We start from the raw sequence: 17,045 nt of genomic DNA on the forward strand, positions 1-17,045 counted from the left end.
AACTATTTTTCCTTAGTTTGTAGAGCCAGGACTCAATTATCTGATCTTATAGGGTTTAATGTTTTATAGGGAGTCATTCTCAGGCTCTGTAGTCTCTAATGTTTTCATAAACAAACAAAAGGCAACGGCGATCCAACATCCTCACATACTCTATTTCTTCCTTTACTAAGGCTTGTTTTCATGGTAACACACAAAATTAGCTTTGTTATCAGAAATGCAAACAAGTAATATGATCAGGATTTCTGCTGTTCTTGTATGCTCCAGTGTAGGTGCTAATGAAAAATAAAAATTAGGAGTCAGGAAGAATATTTGAGAAAGGAGACCAGAAAAGGGCCTGGATAATTCTTCCTATTAGATTATAGGCATTGACTTAAATATTATTGATTCCATTTCTGCATCCTCTTCATATCTATAGTGTTTTATAATGCATGTAAGTATTAAGTTCCCTGGAATTCTATGTGAAAATTAATGTATAAAGAAGAAACATTTAAGATATGAAGAGTTGTTTTAAAGAAATTGGAAAATGTTTCCTTGAGCAAAATCTATTTTGTAAAAGCCATGAAAACAATGCAAAGTATAGTCTTTTTTTCAGTCTAATATTTTTCTTCCAGAGAAATTTTGGATCCCAATTAAAGATTGATATCAATTGTCTTCTCCTTGTTACCCAACATGCCGATGGATCATGGTTTCACTTGTTAGCTAGTATGGGGTCAGAGACTGTCAGTTGATTCCAATATTATAATCCATAAAACATAATTTAAGAGGTAAAGTACTGCTGAGGGAAAAATACCATATCTCGCATGTCCATGACTCACAAAAATATTTTTTGCATGATCTTTGCCACTGCATAAGTATATGTTTAATCAATTGAATTTAACTGCTCCCTTCTAATCACATGGAAAATCACAAGCTGACCTTATGTTAAGATCAATGAAACAATGATCTTGACAGACATGACTGAATGTGTAAGTGAACTGGGATAAATGAGGGCAAGAAAGGAAACTAGAAAGATCCTCGAGTCAATAATGTTCATGTTTTAAGTAACCTGTAGAAAGCACTGGTGAATCCAAGCTCTGTTGCCACCATATTTTAGCTGCTGAGATAAATCACAGAAAGACAGAAGACCATGAATTCTTCATTAATTCCATAGGAAGTAACATTAACTTGGAAAAAATGAAATTTCTAAGGATAATATATTTTGGGAACACTAAGATTAGATTGGGTAAATTGATGTTAGATTACGTATCTGAGGTGATGAAGAGGTAGCAAGATGGAACAATAGAGTAACTGAACCTGGTGTTAGGGAGATCTGAGTTCACATCTTAACTCAGACAATTAACTGTATGACTCTGGGCAAGTCACTTAACCTCTCTCTATGTCTGTTTCCTTACCTGTAAAACAGGGTAATTAAAAGCATCCATCTAACAGAGTTCTTGTGGGGATCAAAGGGAAGATAGGTATATGTAAAGTGCTTTGCTAACTTTAAATCTCTATATAAATGCTCATTATTGAGCAAGGTGGTGTATGGACCAACACTTACATTTTCTATGTCACACATTAGATGTGCACATTAGAAAGAGTGTGATTACTAGCAAGCATCTGTCTTCAGTAGGTGGTGGGGTGTATTGCTCATAGTTACCTGCCTTCAAATCGATAATTGCATATGAAGCACCTGTCACAGCACTGTACTGGGAGGTAGAGATTAAAAAAAAATAAGAGAAATAGCATAGCTCCTGACCTCAAAGATTTTACAATCTTGTAGGGGGACAAAATGCGTATGAATTCATGCCATGCAAATATATGTCTTATCCATGAAAAGAAATGCATGTCTTATCCTCCTAACCCCGGGTCAATGTTGAACCAGGTATATGATTTTGAAGACTTGGGGACTAAAAAGGAAGTGAATGCTTTATATGTCTAATTTTCAATAAAACAAATAAAGCTTATGGAAATGGGGGGCTTGGGGCAGCTAGATGGCGCAGTGACTACAGCATTGGCCCTTGAGTCAGAAGTACCAAAGTTCAAAACCAGCCTCAGACACTTGACACTTTTACTGGCTGTGTGACCTTGGTCAAGTCAATTAACCCTAATTGCCCTGCCTTCCCCCCTGCGAAAAAAGAAAAAAAAAAGGAAATGGAGGGCTTGCCCAGATGTAGATATTACTGAATACAAACTGTTCATTAAAGAACAACTCTTGAAGTTAGGTCATTGTAGGTGATTATTCACTGTATATGAGATAAAAGTCAGAAAGCATTATAGAATAGATAAGATTTATTCAGATTTAATTCAATACCCTAACTACAAAAAAGTGGAATAAACTAAGTTAAATTCATATTCTATGATGTTTTTGTATTCCAGTTTGCTTTACATTTCTGAAGACTTTCATATGAGTGAGGTGTTTTTCTTTTAAAGTGCTTTATAAAACAGGACTTTATGTTCACAAAAAAATGACTAACATTTTAATCTATAGTTAAATATTCATGATAAAGTGCAGAAATATATAATGCACCACTCAGTACCAGACTGATTTTTTTCTGGGTAAACAGTCCACTTCAAATGAGAAATGAGATGTTGGCTATTTTAGTTATATTAAAAATATATGTTTTCTTTTTTTTTTTTTTTTGTAAAATTACATACTTGGTTCAGCCCAAAGGATATGAAGCTTGCTCACCTTCTCGACATGCTTGTATCCTTATTTCATACTGTGTATATGGGGTCAGATTCTTTACCACAGTTAAGTGGTGGTAACCAACTGGATAGATCAACGGTGCCACACTCCCAGGGTTTAGTAAGACATTATATTCCAAAGGCATTTTGGGGATGTGTGTCTCTTCTGAAAAATAAAACCAAAATTAGTAGATTGGTTTAGAAATTCTTGCTAATTAGCAATACATGTTTGTATACTCATCTGTGTATTGTATATACAATATAGTACATATATACATAATACACATTTGTATGTACATTTGAAATGAACAAATTCTTAGCAATATACATTGCAAATTGCATTGTTGAAAGCTATTGCTGTTTAATTGAATTATGGTTATGAATTATGAATTTGTTATCTTAAGCTTTATGATTCAAGCACCTATATGGATATATTTCATTAAATACAGAATATACCCTTCATGATTGGAAAAAATAAATATAACTTTTTGTTTTTAAAACAAATCCACAATAATTAGAGATTGCTTCATATTTTTTTCCTAGCCTTACCTCCAAAGTACATAAAAAATAACAGTAGTTTTGCAAGTGATGATAATTTTTCTATAAAGCATTGTGTATAGCATCCTGTCTGACATAGATCCTTGACATAATAGCCCATAAAATATCCAAATCATGGTCTACCTAGAGACTTTTCAGTACATCAATTATTGAGCCAGGACAGTCCACTCTGTCAGTGAGACTTATGGACCTGTACATGAAATCCATATGAAATTTGTGTCTAAAAAGTGTTAGTACTCACAATTTCTGCTTTTGAGAAGAAGGGCTAGAGCCATTTTTAGCCTTTTCAAAAATATAATGAAATGAATTAGGATGATTAGAGAGATGTATGATTCTGTATCTTGGAGAAGGTATGTTCCCTGAATGCAAAAAGGAATTCTCCTCCACATAGACCATATTCTCTCCTTAAATTTCTGCTCAAATGGTTTTCTCTGCAATACTAAAAGATGAAGAGTCTTCACCATAAGAAATAAAATGACCATATGGCACAGTGGATAGAGATCTTGCCTTTAAGCCAGGAAGACCTTGGGTCAAGTCTCACTTCAGACACATACTGGCTGTGTGAACTTCATGTAAACTCACAGTACTGTAGGCAAATTGTGAAGATTCTAAGTAGCAGAGAAGGTGCCAATTTCCACTGGCAAAGTGAATTTCTTCATCTGGTTGTTCCCTACACCATTGAAGTCTTAAGTCTGGTTCCTATCCTCTGTCGTAAATAATAAAATTTCTAGTTAGCTATACTGTCAAGATAATAGTAAGTAAGATTATAGATCATTGGACCAAAGATTTAGAGCTATAGTGAACCATGAATGTCGTCTGGTCTGACTCCTCAATTTTATGGAGGATAATTCTGTAGAGAGGAACTGAGAACTGAATTTAGTTGTATTGATTACTCTTTTCGCTTTCTCCTACTAAATTCAGGGCTCTATAGCCACAGAAAGGTCAGACGCAAAGAATTCAACCTGATTCTGATCAGCATAGAACTAATACTCAAAACCAAGTTAAGAGATGATAAGAAGGAAGAGAGGAGAACTTGGAGACCTTGAACATGGAGTCAGGTCAGGTTAATGATTACCCTCTGCCATAGAAGGTCCTACCCCCATGTCAGCCCTTCTTCATTCAAATGACTGTTAGGGATAGTAGACCAGTTATATAGAAAGCATCAGTTGAGGTTAGAAGCTGGAAGGAGAAATTATACTTTGAGTCTGTGAATGTTATTAAGAAGCTCTTATAATGTGAATTATTAGAGAGACACTAAAAACATTATGATCTTAAGGAATGTTCTAAAGACAAAATTTTAAACAATGATGTATTACCACAGGACTGTGGCTTAAAAAATTGGAACAGATATACTTGCCTACGTAAGGAAGAAGGGAGGCTTGAATAATGGTGGGGTTTAAACAGAAGTTGGGAGACCTCTTCATATATTATAAAAGAGATTAATGTATTCAGCAAGGAGGGAGTAGATTGGAATAGATAATTTTTAATACCACTTCCAACTTTGAGTCTATAATTCTTTTATCATAGCTTTGCTTACATCTGAGTCATAAAATTTTAGAAGTAGTAAGTAGCCTTAGAAAACATCAGGGAGAGATTTCTCATTTTATAGGTAAAAACACTGAAGCCCAGTGGAGGTTAAGTGACTTGTCCAAGGTCATACAGCTAGTCAGGAACAGAACTCAGATCTCTTGACTCTCACTACATTACAACATACATTGTATCTTCTCTATACCTAAAAAATAATAGATTAAGCCAACTTAGTTTAAAAAAATCAGCTAAACCAACTGTTTCGCTTTAGAAAACATGGCAACGGTACTGAATTTAAAATGTTTCTTTGGATATTGTGTGTTCACAATCCGAGGAGAGTGAATAATACTAGACTCTGAACCGCGGCTGCAGCCCCTAACAAAAGAGCAGTCTGTGTACGCTGCGCACACCTGGCCATAACAGTTGCTGCCATAGCATCCTTTTTGAATATAGAAAGCAGCCACATATAATAAAGAGACCTCCTTCCTACAGATCACCACAGAGAGAAAGGGGATCAGTTCAAAAGGCATTAAACAGACTGAAAATTGGAAGAACTTTAATAGGAAGGACCTAAGGTTTGTATAGCTAAGGAATCAAACTGGAACCTAGTATATAGTAGAATTTATAAGATTCAGTGAATATGTGATATCAGCCACATCTAAGGCTCAGAAAGCTTCCCCTTTCTACCTCTTATTCCTGATATAACTTTAGGTCAGGCCTCAGCCTGGCAAGGCAAAGATGTTTAGAAGTGTTAGAGTTTGGGTTGGATCCCCATTCAAACTTCACAGACAATTAACACTCATTTGGACTCTTCAAAATTAGAATTCATGATTTGAAAGGGGCTGGGATGCATTTATTTACTTCATATTTATTTATGCCATTGACGGTACCGACACTATTGTATGTGAAATGTATTAAACATTTAAAAGAAGAAACTATCTCCAAAGAGCCTAGAGTATCATAAATGGCACAGTGGATAGAGTATTGAAATTGTATTCAGGGACCCCCATGTTCAAATATAGCCCAGATATTTGTTAGCTGGGTGACCCTGGACAAGTCACTTGACTTTCTTAAACCTCAGTGACCTCATCTGTAAGATGGAGATAATAATAGTGGCAATCTTCTAGGAGCAAATGAAGTAATATTTATAAAGTCCTTTGTAAACTTTAAAATGTTGTATAAACATTATTATTATTAGTTATTGTTATAATTGTATACTGTATTTAAGTAAATCCCTTCATTAAGACTTCTACTAGGCAACATTCTGTTACCCTAGGTCGGGCTGTGTCACCTTGAGTAAGTCATGCCTTGTTTCTGGGCCTCAGTTTCCTTAGCTAAAAAATGGTCAGATTGGACTAAATCAGGAGTTCTCAGTCTTGGAGTCTTTGAATTTGTTTTCTACAAAAATATTTTGTTAGCTATTTCAACATAATTAGTTTCTTTTATAATCCTACGTATTTTATTTTAAGCAGTTAAAAAGATTATTCTAAGAAGAATAGGCTTCATCCATAGCCTTCACTAGACTGACAAAGGGGTCCATGAAACAGTAAATTTAAGAACCTCATATTAGAAGGTCTTTAAGGTTCTTTTAAAGCTTAATCCATATTCTTTTGGAGTTACTATAAGAATTTTGTACCTTGTATTTAAGTTTTAGTATTCATATTTAGCACATTTTAGTACATTTGTATTTAAGTTTTGGTATTTAAGTTGTTAATTCTTTTTCTTTTCTTATTGTGTATTTAATTTTTAGTATTTAAGTTTAAAATAAATTAATAAAAAAGAAATTTGTACCTTGACTCCAACATAGTGATATAATTTTGGTCCTCTTCGAGAATGAAGGACAACCACCACGAAGAATTTTAAAATAGTAAAATGTAAATGCTTTGGAAGAATTTTTTCCTGAGACTTTCCATTAATTACTATAGGTCTTTTTTTCCCCAAGTGATATACAGCATGGTGTAGGGGATAGAAGGCTGGCCTTGGAGCCAGAAAGACCTAGATTCAAGTACTGCCTCTGATATATCTTGGATGTGTGACCCCTAGCACGTTACTTAGCCTGTCAACACCCTAGAAAACTTTCTAAGACTCTAAGTTACAGAGAAGACAAGCTTACCTATTTTGGTTAAAGGAGTTTCTTCACCTAGGCATTCCCTAACCAATGAAATCACAGGTCTCGTCCCTATCCACCATCATTCAGAAGTCAGTCAAGCAGCACATGATGGGTGTGGGCATGCAGCAAAATAAAATTTTAAAAATACCTAGTGTAAAAGATGTTGTCAAAGAACTGAGTCAGTGACCTTTAACTACACTGTGGAAGAAGTCTGTTGCCAGCCCCTGTTGTCTGGCTAAAGGGAGGTCTCTGCTGAAAAGGGATAGCACTTCCAGTTAACAAGAAGGATTGTAGTATATGGTAAATTTGTAAATTACACACACACACACACACACACACACACACACACACACACACACAAAACCCCCCAAAACCACCTTCATGCAGGTCTAAACAGGGCTATTCCACGCAGATGTATTTTTTAAAGCCTCAGTTAATGTGGAATAGATGCCCTTTATGTTTGATGAGTATGTAAACTGAAAATGCTCCTTTAAGCTGTAAACATGACAGAAAGTGACACGCATTTAGTGAAGGAAAAGGGGCCCATGCTACTGTCATAACTCACAGGACAGTGACACGAAAACCTCCTGTGTTCTCGCCAACCCTCCACCATCTGCAATGAGTCTGAAGGTACCTAGCCCCCTGGTATTCTGATGCCGAAAATGAAATGAAATGGGCATATTTGTTTAAGTCACCTGGGAGGCCACACGACTTGGTTAGTTCCAGAGTTCATAAATTTCTGTCAGAATAAAAGGAGCCATGAAAGCAGAAGTGAACCAATTTAGCCTAAGTGCAAATGGCAGTTTTGTTATTTGGTGTCAAAGTTACCAGGAGCACAATGACAACCTGCCATAACACATTTTCATGTTCACTAAAGAACAAGGAATCCGTTGGTTAATATTCCTAGCAATACTCCTTTTCATAATTTACACCAACTAGATGCTGATAGGTTATTTAACATTTATGAAGTTAAGATGTAATCAGAAAAACCCTGATTATCTTTACAAATAAAAAAGTTAAATTATTCAACTTTTTTTTTCTTGGTGGCTTTATTTCACAGCAGGTGCACACTTTGCAATGGGACAAGTCAATCAAATGATCTTTCTTTTTTCCTTTTCTTTTAAGGAGACAGAGCAGGGACAACTCTATGAGGAAATCTATTAATTCAGCCTGACAGCCCTATTTGCTTTAAAACAGTGGTTGCTTTTAACGTGGCATTTGTAACAAATCAAGCTCGATTTTCTTTATGGGCTGGAGGTTGTTACTTATTCACTCTTTGGGGCGCAGAGGTGAAATAAGAGAGGCAGTAATGCATAGTGGTTAGAGACCTGGCTCTGAGTTCTGTCTCTGTCACATATACTGGCTGTATGACCTAGGCCAAGTTGCTTGCCATCTCAGTGCCCCATATAACTCAGCAAGACCCTAAGTGGCAGAACCATTCAGATCTCTATTGGTACAGGGGATTTCTCCAATGGCAGTTTCTCATGCCAAAGAAATCAGATTAAAAATACTATGTTAAACAATCACTTATTCATCCCTTGGTAGCCTGTGGATCAGCCGAGTGGTGCAGCAGATAGAGTGCTGCTCAGGAGGATATCCTCCTGAGTTCAAATCCGGCCTAGCTGTGTGACCCTGAGCAAGTCACTTAACCATGCTTGACTTAGTTTCCTCATCTGTAAAATGAGCTGGAGAAGGAAATGCAAACCACTCCAGTATCTTTGCCAAGAAAACTCCAAATGGAATCACAAAGAGTCTGACATAACAAAAAAATGACCGAATAACGATGTACTGACTCCTGTATTAGATGCTAAAGATACAAACACAAAAAGGTAACAATTCTTCCCCTCAAGGAACTTATATCTTACCAAGGGGATAGGGGTGAGGAAACAATATGTATAAAATAAGTTCATACAAAATACAGATGAGTGAAAAAAGGGGAGGGCAAGGAATAAGGAACATCAGCAACTAAATTTCCTTCCTCCTACTTACCGCCATTATATTCTTCCCTCGTTCAGGTTGTAGGATTAGGAGGAAAAAATAATCTGTGAGCCAAAATTAGCCTGTCAATCAGTCAAGTAGAATAGTGCAGCACAGTGAAAAGAATATTGCATTTGTAGTCAGAGGACTTGGGTTGAAATCCCAGCTTTGCCCCTTTGTACCTGTGTGATCTTGGACAAATCATGTGATCTCTATGGGTGACTGACCTATAAGAGGAAGGAGATGGACTGGATGCCCCCTAGGGTTACTCCTATCTCCGAGCCTATGATCCAGTTGGGTGCCTTTTGGACAGCTGAGAATGAAATGAGAACTGGCAACAAGGCTGAAGAGAAAGCTCTGGCCCTGACTGTGAGAAAGCTAGGGTTCAAACCCCACCTAAAATATTTGCGTATCAGTGAGAAAGCCAGAGAATGACAGGGTTTCTAACTGGAGGAGGCTTTTGAAATATTCTAGGCTATTACCAATTTGTAGATAAGGGAACTGAGACCTGGAAAGGTTTAGTGACTTGTCTAAGATCTTTCAGAGGGTAAGAAATGGAGACAGGTTTCTAACTCAAAATATAGTATTCCTTAATCTAAGACAGCTTCTTGTTAACTGATGATACTATCCTCATTTCCTTAGAAAGTAGTTGAGAAAGTATTGCTTTAGAAACTTAAAAATGACCTATAAATGTGAGCTATTATTTTCCCCCTAATCTTTTTAGACTGCATGGTTCAGGTTCATGGAGGCAGGGAACCAGGTCCCATCTTATTCAAATACTGTATCTCTTCCCAGCACCTTGTAGAGAGCTCTGCACCTACTTTGAATATTTTAGTTTTCTCAAGGACTTGTCATATGGTCACCATGGGTGCAGATTAAAACTCCCTTACATCTTAGAAGATACTCTTTGGGAATTGCCGCGGCCAAAAATTTAATCATCCCACATAGAAGTTGATGGCAAGCCTTTCTTAACATCGTTAGGCTGGTCAGCAGATGTCAGACAAATAGAACCTCATCACCAGGTATGTCCTTGACAGATTTTTAGTCTGGAAGGATCTGCTGAAACTGATCCTCTCCTGGTCTTCAAGAATGCCGGGATGAGACCTCATAGTGTATTTTAAAACAACATGATTGTTGGATGTAACTCATAGAATCTGAATGATATGGAATTAGATATAGTTCTTCCATTTCCTGGAAAGGTTTATCATCATAGAATCATAAATCCGGTCACACCAGGATTGAGACCATACTTTATGTGTAATAACAAATGACCTGGAGTTTGGTTCTAGGTACTGACAGATAAAACACCCAAAGGAAATAGTATATAAGGTACATTCTGAACACTGGAAAAATGATCATATCCAAAATCATAATTACCGCTCTCTCTTGCCCACAAACAGCTGTGTTGCTGTCAAAATTATAAACCAGTCCAGAAGGTCACAGTGGAGAGCTAGAAGCTAACTGATGATAGCACCAGGTGGAGAACAACCATGAACAAAGTTGGCTACGAGAACCTGAAGGACTTGATGGATGCTTCTATCTTGAAGCATCTTCAAAACTGTATCTGGGTGCTTCTATTTTGTCCTTTGGTTTGAGGTGATATCTCTTCTCTCTTTACTCTGCCATCCCATTCCCCTTTTCCTGATCTCTTGCCTATCATTTCTTCCTCATGAGGGTATTCTCACTAGGAGTGTGCAAGTATACTTTCTGTCTTATGAGATAATATTTATAGAACACTGAGCACAGTGCCTGACACATAGCAGGTGCTTAATAAATGCTTATTTTCTTCCTGCCTAGAGTATAATGATCCCCACCTTCACCTGTGGATCCCATTGCTCACCTCCTGGGCTGGGCAAAATGATCAATCTAACCATCTCTCATCCCCTCCAATCTCTTCCACATGGTCAGAATCCACTATTCCTCTCTCCATTGCCAAGCCATATTTGACTGTCAGGAAGATGATTTGCTCAAGTCCTCCAGGCAATAAAATAAACATGAGCTTGAGAGGTACATCTTCCCTTTCTCCTAGTTGTTAGGTATCTTGTGCTTATTAATATCAGTCTTTGGGCTTCCAATGTCAGAGCAGGAATGAACATAATTTTTTTTGTGATCATACTGGGGTTACAGTGAGCAATAACGTTCCCTCACCAGCACCATCCACACATTCGTTTCTATAACCAAAGTCAAGTAATGTGCTGAACTGGAAAACTACCCCTTGCCATCTATTCCCCCTTAGTAAACTGGTGACGATTGAGGGCAAAGGTCACCTCTACAAAGAAATCAGTCCATTTATTGAATTTAGGGAGACAAATCAAGCTGATCTTTTAAAAGTCTGTTCCAATACTCAGTGAAGGTGATTGGTCAAATTAGGGGCTACTATTAGCACTAGCTGCTAGTATGGAGCTTAGCCCAATGCTGAAAGTAGAGTAAGCTCCTTGATCAAAGAAAGCTATGTCATAATGGCAATAAATATAGAATAATCCATAATACTATTCTCTTAAGTGAAGGAAGGATCCAGTGACTTGTGAACACTGACATGGCTCATCAAAATATGCAAGAAATTGTTTTTATCAATAAAGTTCTGCCATTGATCCTGCCCCCAACCAGGAGACACCCTTCATGGTCTGACTATTAAAAAACATTCAGTGAATCTCACAGCAATAGCCTAAGAGTCTATATAAATGATAATATATCCCTTATCTCCCAACCCCAATTTAGGCAAGTCTCAGAGGTCAAATAAGGAGCTCAGCCCACCATGATGACTGCCCAGATTCCTAATCCCTCAGGGACTAACTAGAAGGCTTACAGCAAGCAACTGTATCTAGATGGGAAAGACATCTTTCAAGAACTTGGTTATAACAGCCTATGAAGTTTATCAGTATTATATAACCAATCAAGGACTCCAACTCTTTCAGATAAAAAAATGCCCTTCCACACATGCCTCAAAGTCTAAGGAGGGTGGGAAGGGAACTCGGCCTTAGAATGTTAATTTTGACTAATTCCCGGTAGAACCCATTGGAACAGAGATACATTTCTCCTATCTTAGTAGCACAGAGTCTCAATTTGGTCCTACAATTATTGGCTAATTCCTTCAACTGATGAAATTCAGACTCAATATACTAATGTGTGGCTGTCCCCATTGCCCACAAATGGATTAGCTAAATCTCTAAAGTCACCCCCTACTTCCGATGGTATTTAATCTGTAGGTGAATTGTTTCCTTCTATGTCTAGTATAACTACTAGAAATGACCATTCAACTGAGGCAGTCTGATCAGCAACCTGTAACCTCCCACTGAGACTGATAAAGGCTTGGGTATAACTGTCCCTTTCTCTTCTGTAACTTATATCTAGGAGAGCCTTATATCTCCTCAGAGGAATAGGCTTCTCACTCTCACATTCACTGACCCATCACCACCATTCTGAATATTCTGGGGATACTTCTGTTTTTATCTCTGGTCTAGAATTTCCCCTCAAAAGGGGGAAGAATAGTGAAAAGTACCCATTATGTAAATATGAATTGGATATGGAACAGACTTTTTGTTCTTATGCAAAAAGGGGAGTGGGAAGCAATAAAATTCACTGTACATATTATAGGATAATCAGAAGAAAATTCAATAACAATACTATTAGCACAAAAAGTTGGGAAGATAGAATTGAAACTTTGTTAGGACATAAACAAGTTTTTACAAGACTAGTTACTGGCCATTTCATCCTACTGAACATAGTCCAATCAAATGCCAAACTTGATCTTCTCTCTGAGGGTCTCTTTCTCTCTGAAAGAGTCAACTCTTTTTAGGATTCCAGTCCATTCCTGCTGATGCAACTACAACTGATTCCAGTTGCCCCTGTCATCGCTATAAACCTGTTCCTATTGCTGCGTATGCACTCTCTCTCTCTCTCCTTTGCTGTTCACAGGCCAGAGAAGAAGAAAATGCTAATTACCTTTACTGCAAACATTTTGATGCTTAGAAGACCAATGATAAATGAAACACACAAGATATGCAAAAGCAGCTAGGTGTCCATGTTCAAACCTGGATAATTGATTTCCTACTCCATGTTGGAAGTGGTGACATCTGTGGCCATCATGTTAGGGGGCCTCTTTTTTGATGCTACCTTGAAATTTTGTCACCTGAGAAGCTACATCTAAGAGAGAGGGATATTTGGAAACTGTCTCCTCCACTGAACTGTCCCCAAGGTCCTCAGTTCTCCTGGCTCAGTAGCTCATCAGAAGGTTCTCAGCAGAAACCTGACCAGAATCTATTCTCCTTCCCCTAGCTTCCACATAATCACCAGGAATAGCGAATTCTCAAACAACAAAGGAAATGAAAGTGAGGACAACCCACTGCACCTCAATATTCCTTAATTGCTTACATTTCACCATTGGAACACATCTTTACATGGTGACCAAATATATGCTTCAGATTCTGATGGGAGAGGAAGTTGAGATCTGTGATAAAGGTGAAGAAGATCAATCTAGGAGTAGCCATACTACTAATACTAAGTAGTGGGAGGAAGGATTAGCACAGATATGAATTTTCTTCCATTCAAGTTTTCTACTTGTAAAGCAATGGAATATTTTTGGCCTTGATTTGTGTTATATTATGTAACTGAGGCTTCGGTTTCCATCTGGACTGACTCAATAGAGAAGAAAGCAAAATACTGGAAAGTAAAAATTGAACTTGCTGTGTGGGTTGATTCTTTTGCTTTGAATAGTCAACAAATGCAATCACTGACGTCATTGGGCTATTTTAGGATATCACCCTTGCATGTTATGAAGTTACACCAAGCACTGGTGGTGAATCATCACAATTAAAATAGTACTACTTCTTTGGAAACTAAAAATGTTCACTATAAATCCAAAGGGAAAATATTTGAGCCGAATTTATGGATGAGTGTGTAGCATGACAAAGTGTCTCTGTTGTCTGTAGACGGGGATAGATACCATGACCAGCTATCCTTTAATCCAAATTTGATTAATAAAGAGTTGTATTTTTAAACAATATTAATTAAAATGATTGTCTTAGTAGAACAACCACAGAGCCCTTTAAAAAATGAAAGATATAAAAGGGAAGTCATTATTATTTCAATAGGATGCATGAAATTTAAACAATTGAATTGTCATGAAAAGAATAAGGGTTGAATTCAACTGCATTGCTAATTAGAGCATGATTAAGGGTCACAATAGTTTGATGTAGTCATCACTTTAATGTACTTGAAAATTTGATTCTCAATTTCAGACTTTCGATAAATCTGAATGTTTGGATTTCCAAACAGCAGGGAGCACATCTATTTTCCATTCTTGTTTTGTGTGAGCCAACCAAGTTTCATGAAGCAATTCTATATTTAAGTGGCACCCCACCTGTTTCTTCACTTTCTGTAATTTCATTCTGCTGAAGATAAAATCTGTAAGTTCTTTACCTGATTTCAAAGCAAAATGGGAGTCCAGACTTGAAACTTAAAGGTGACATATATTCCCATGGATAAGTTAAAATAGTAATTGGGCTAGCAAAAGCCTTTACTATTCTTTCTACATGATCTTGATCATTTGAGAGTAAGGATCATAAGTAGGCCAAAATACCAAGTTGGGAAACTTTGGGGGCAACAAAGAGTCAGAATGGGGATAATCCAAAACAGGAAATAATCTATCTGGCTTCCAGATATATATCACGTGTGTGTGTGTGTGTGTGTGTGTGTGTGTGTGTGTTTATGGGTATATAGGGTACAGATATTAAAAGATGGCTATATGTTCAATTTAATGAAAACATTTCCATAGTTCAAATCTGATCTTTGGTAGGTCAAATTTTATTTCTTATAGATTGCTAAGTTGGTCTCAGTTTCTTCTGTAAAATGAGATGGTTGAGCTAGACGGCCTCCGTGGTCCTTTCAGATACGCATCAATGGCAATTGTTCTGTTGTTAATTTTATTAATAGTGTGCAGGCTTTCTATGTGTATTTAATCTAACTTGCTTTTTTTTGTTTGCAACAAATTTGTGATAAATTCAAATGAGTCATTAGTCTGAAGTGTCTTTGTGGATGTATTTTTCATTAAGTTCATGCAGATGTCACCTGTAAAGGGCCTCGTGATTAAACTCTCAGATCTTCCGCATTTTGTAGGCTCCATTTATATAGATGATCAGAAAATTTCCCCATTTTCCTGTGGTGCTTTGATCTCTCCTCTGATTTCTTTGCATCTCAAGTCCTTGTCACAAACTTTTTGATTGATGTTGAAATTTTATGTTCTTCCTTACGCTGCTTCAACTCCTTGTGTAGTGTGGCTTTTAACCTTGGCTTTTGCTTGCAGTTGTTAATTAAAGGAATCTAGACTTTCTCATATGCTTTTGTTTTCCAGATTCCTTTTCACTTGTTTCTCTATTTTTTGCCTTTAATTGGGCTATATGGCATTCAGATTTTCTACTATATGTTCCAGCTATATAATAACATATCAGAAAACAAAAGGGGTGCTAAATTGTCCTGTTATTCTTATTGTCAAGTTGATTCTCAAGATGGTTTTGAATAAGGCTGGCCAGCCTTAGGCTATTTCTTTGATTCTTAGGAATAGCTCATCATAGACAACCAGGATGGTGGACTGTGATCTCACCAAAGCCAACTGCACCAGCATTTTAGAGTCTCAGACCTCTATAAATTACTATAGCAATCTCAGGGCAAGTAAGGCATTTTCCTTCTCTGCCTTTTCCCCAACCTGAAAATCCTCAATTATGTGATGGAATATTGGTTGGACTTTGAATAGCTGTTGTTACTTTCAGTAGTAGTAGTAATATTTTTGATGAACAACAAGATCTTACCTCCCCATAAAAATACAAATCTATTCCCTCACCATCTGGGCTCTAATTTTAAACACCTCAGAATTTGGGAGTTGTAGGAAGGCTAGAATGGGAGAAGGTAGAATGAGAGAGTTGGGGTAGAAAGAGGCCTATATTGACTTTGATGTTCAGAGCCCAGGTGCTAAGTACTTGTTAGTCTTAATTAAATTGTCACCTGACTAATGTAACCCAGGCAAAACATCATCCATCTAACCAACTCATTGCCATGAACATTTAGTGGCATTGGAAAGCAGATATTTGCTCCCCAAAGTTCTCTGAGTTTCTGGGGCTTGTTGACCTTGAAGAAATTTCCTTACAAGGAAAAATCATGTAGATAAAATACTTTGCTAGCAGTTCTTGTGCTACATTCAAGCATCTAAAAAGATAATCATGGCTTTTATCCAGTTCCAGTACTATCCCCTTTTGCAAGGACATTATTTTCAGTCATCTCAGTCAACATTATTCAGAGAAGGAAGTTTACCTGTGCCCCTCCATGCTTCTCCTGCCAAGTCTGGCAGAGAGCTTGGGATGAGTGCACTGGCCCTCTTCCCACTGCAAGCAAAGAATGGCAAAACTAACACCAAAGCTGGAAGCAAGGTGCTAACCAAGACCATAGGGGTCAAGAGCTGAGGAGGACCCAGCAGCTACAGTAGTATGTATAATTAAGTCCAAAGCTTATTTTTCTCCCAATTCCCATCCTCCATAGCACTTCCTGAGAAAGCTCTAGTCCATATACTTTTCATTCTCCCTCCTACCATGGTGAGATGTGGGGAGGAGAGAAAACATTTCTTACACACCCTGTCCCCTTCACCACCATAGCATGCTCTACTTTATTTTACCACCAATCTATGGTGGTACATTAACTGATTGTGTCCAAGTCTTTACATGTGAAATTGAGAAGGGGAAAACTGACCCAAAGTGAGAAGAAATTTCCCCATTCTAGGGTAGCCCAGGAGTGAGTTTCCAGAGTATTATACTCTAGTAGGTGTTTTTTTTTTCCTAAAGAGAGACTTAACAAAGATAAGACCTATGATTTTTTAATTCATCTACTTATATCAAATATCTTCTTACTCCAATTCATTCTCAATTTAGTTACCAAAGTAATTTTCCTTAGTGCAGATTGACCACATCACTCATCTATTCAGCGGCTCCCTATTACATCCAGATCAAATGTATACGCTTTCGTTTGGCTTTTAAAGCTCTTCATAACTTTGCCCTTTCCTTTCTTATACTTTGCTCTCCTTTAAACACTATACACCGCAGCACCACTGCCTTCACTGTCTGTCTTCCATGCCTGAAAGCTCTGCTCCTTCACCTCTGCTACTGAAGCTTCTCGGACTTCCTTCAAGACCTAGCTAAAATCCTACCAATCCCAGAAAGCCTTT

The 17,045-nt window shown here is 37.4% G+C and overlaps 1 protein-coding gene across 1 annotated transcript in view; it reads right to left on the reverse strand.

The window, feature by feature from the left end:
• Positions 1-17,045, reverse strand: part of USH2A (usherin) — a 991,863-nt gene that overhangs the window by 157,268 nt on the left and 817,550 nt on the right. Inside the window, exon 58 of the mRNA XM_036755334.1 lies at positions 2,672-2,830. Coding sequence (XP_036611229.1) covers positions 2,672-2,830 — 159 coding nt within the window. The remainder of the gene's footprint in view (positions 1-2,671; positions 2,831-17,045) is intronic.

Source organism: Trichosurus vulpecula, chromosome 4, assembly GCF_011100635.1.
Source record: "Trichosurus vulpecula isolate mTriVul1 chromosome 4, mTriVul1.pri, whole genome shotgun sequence".
Classification (NCBI taxonomy): Eukaryota; Metazoa; Chordata; class Mammalia; order Diprotodontia; family Phalangeridae; genus Trichosurus; species Trichosurus vulpecula.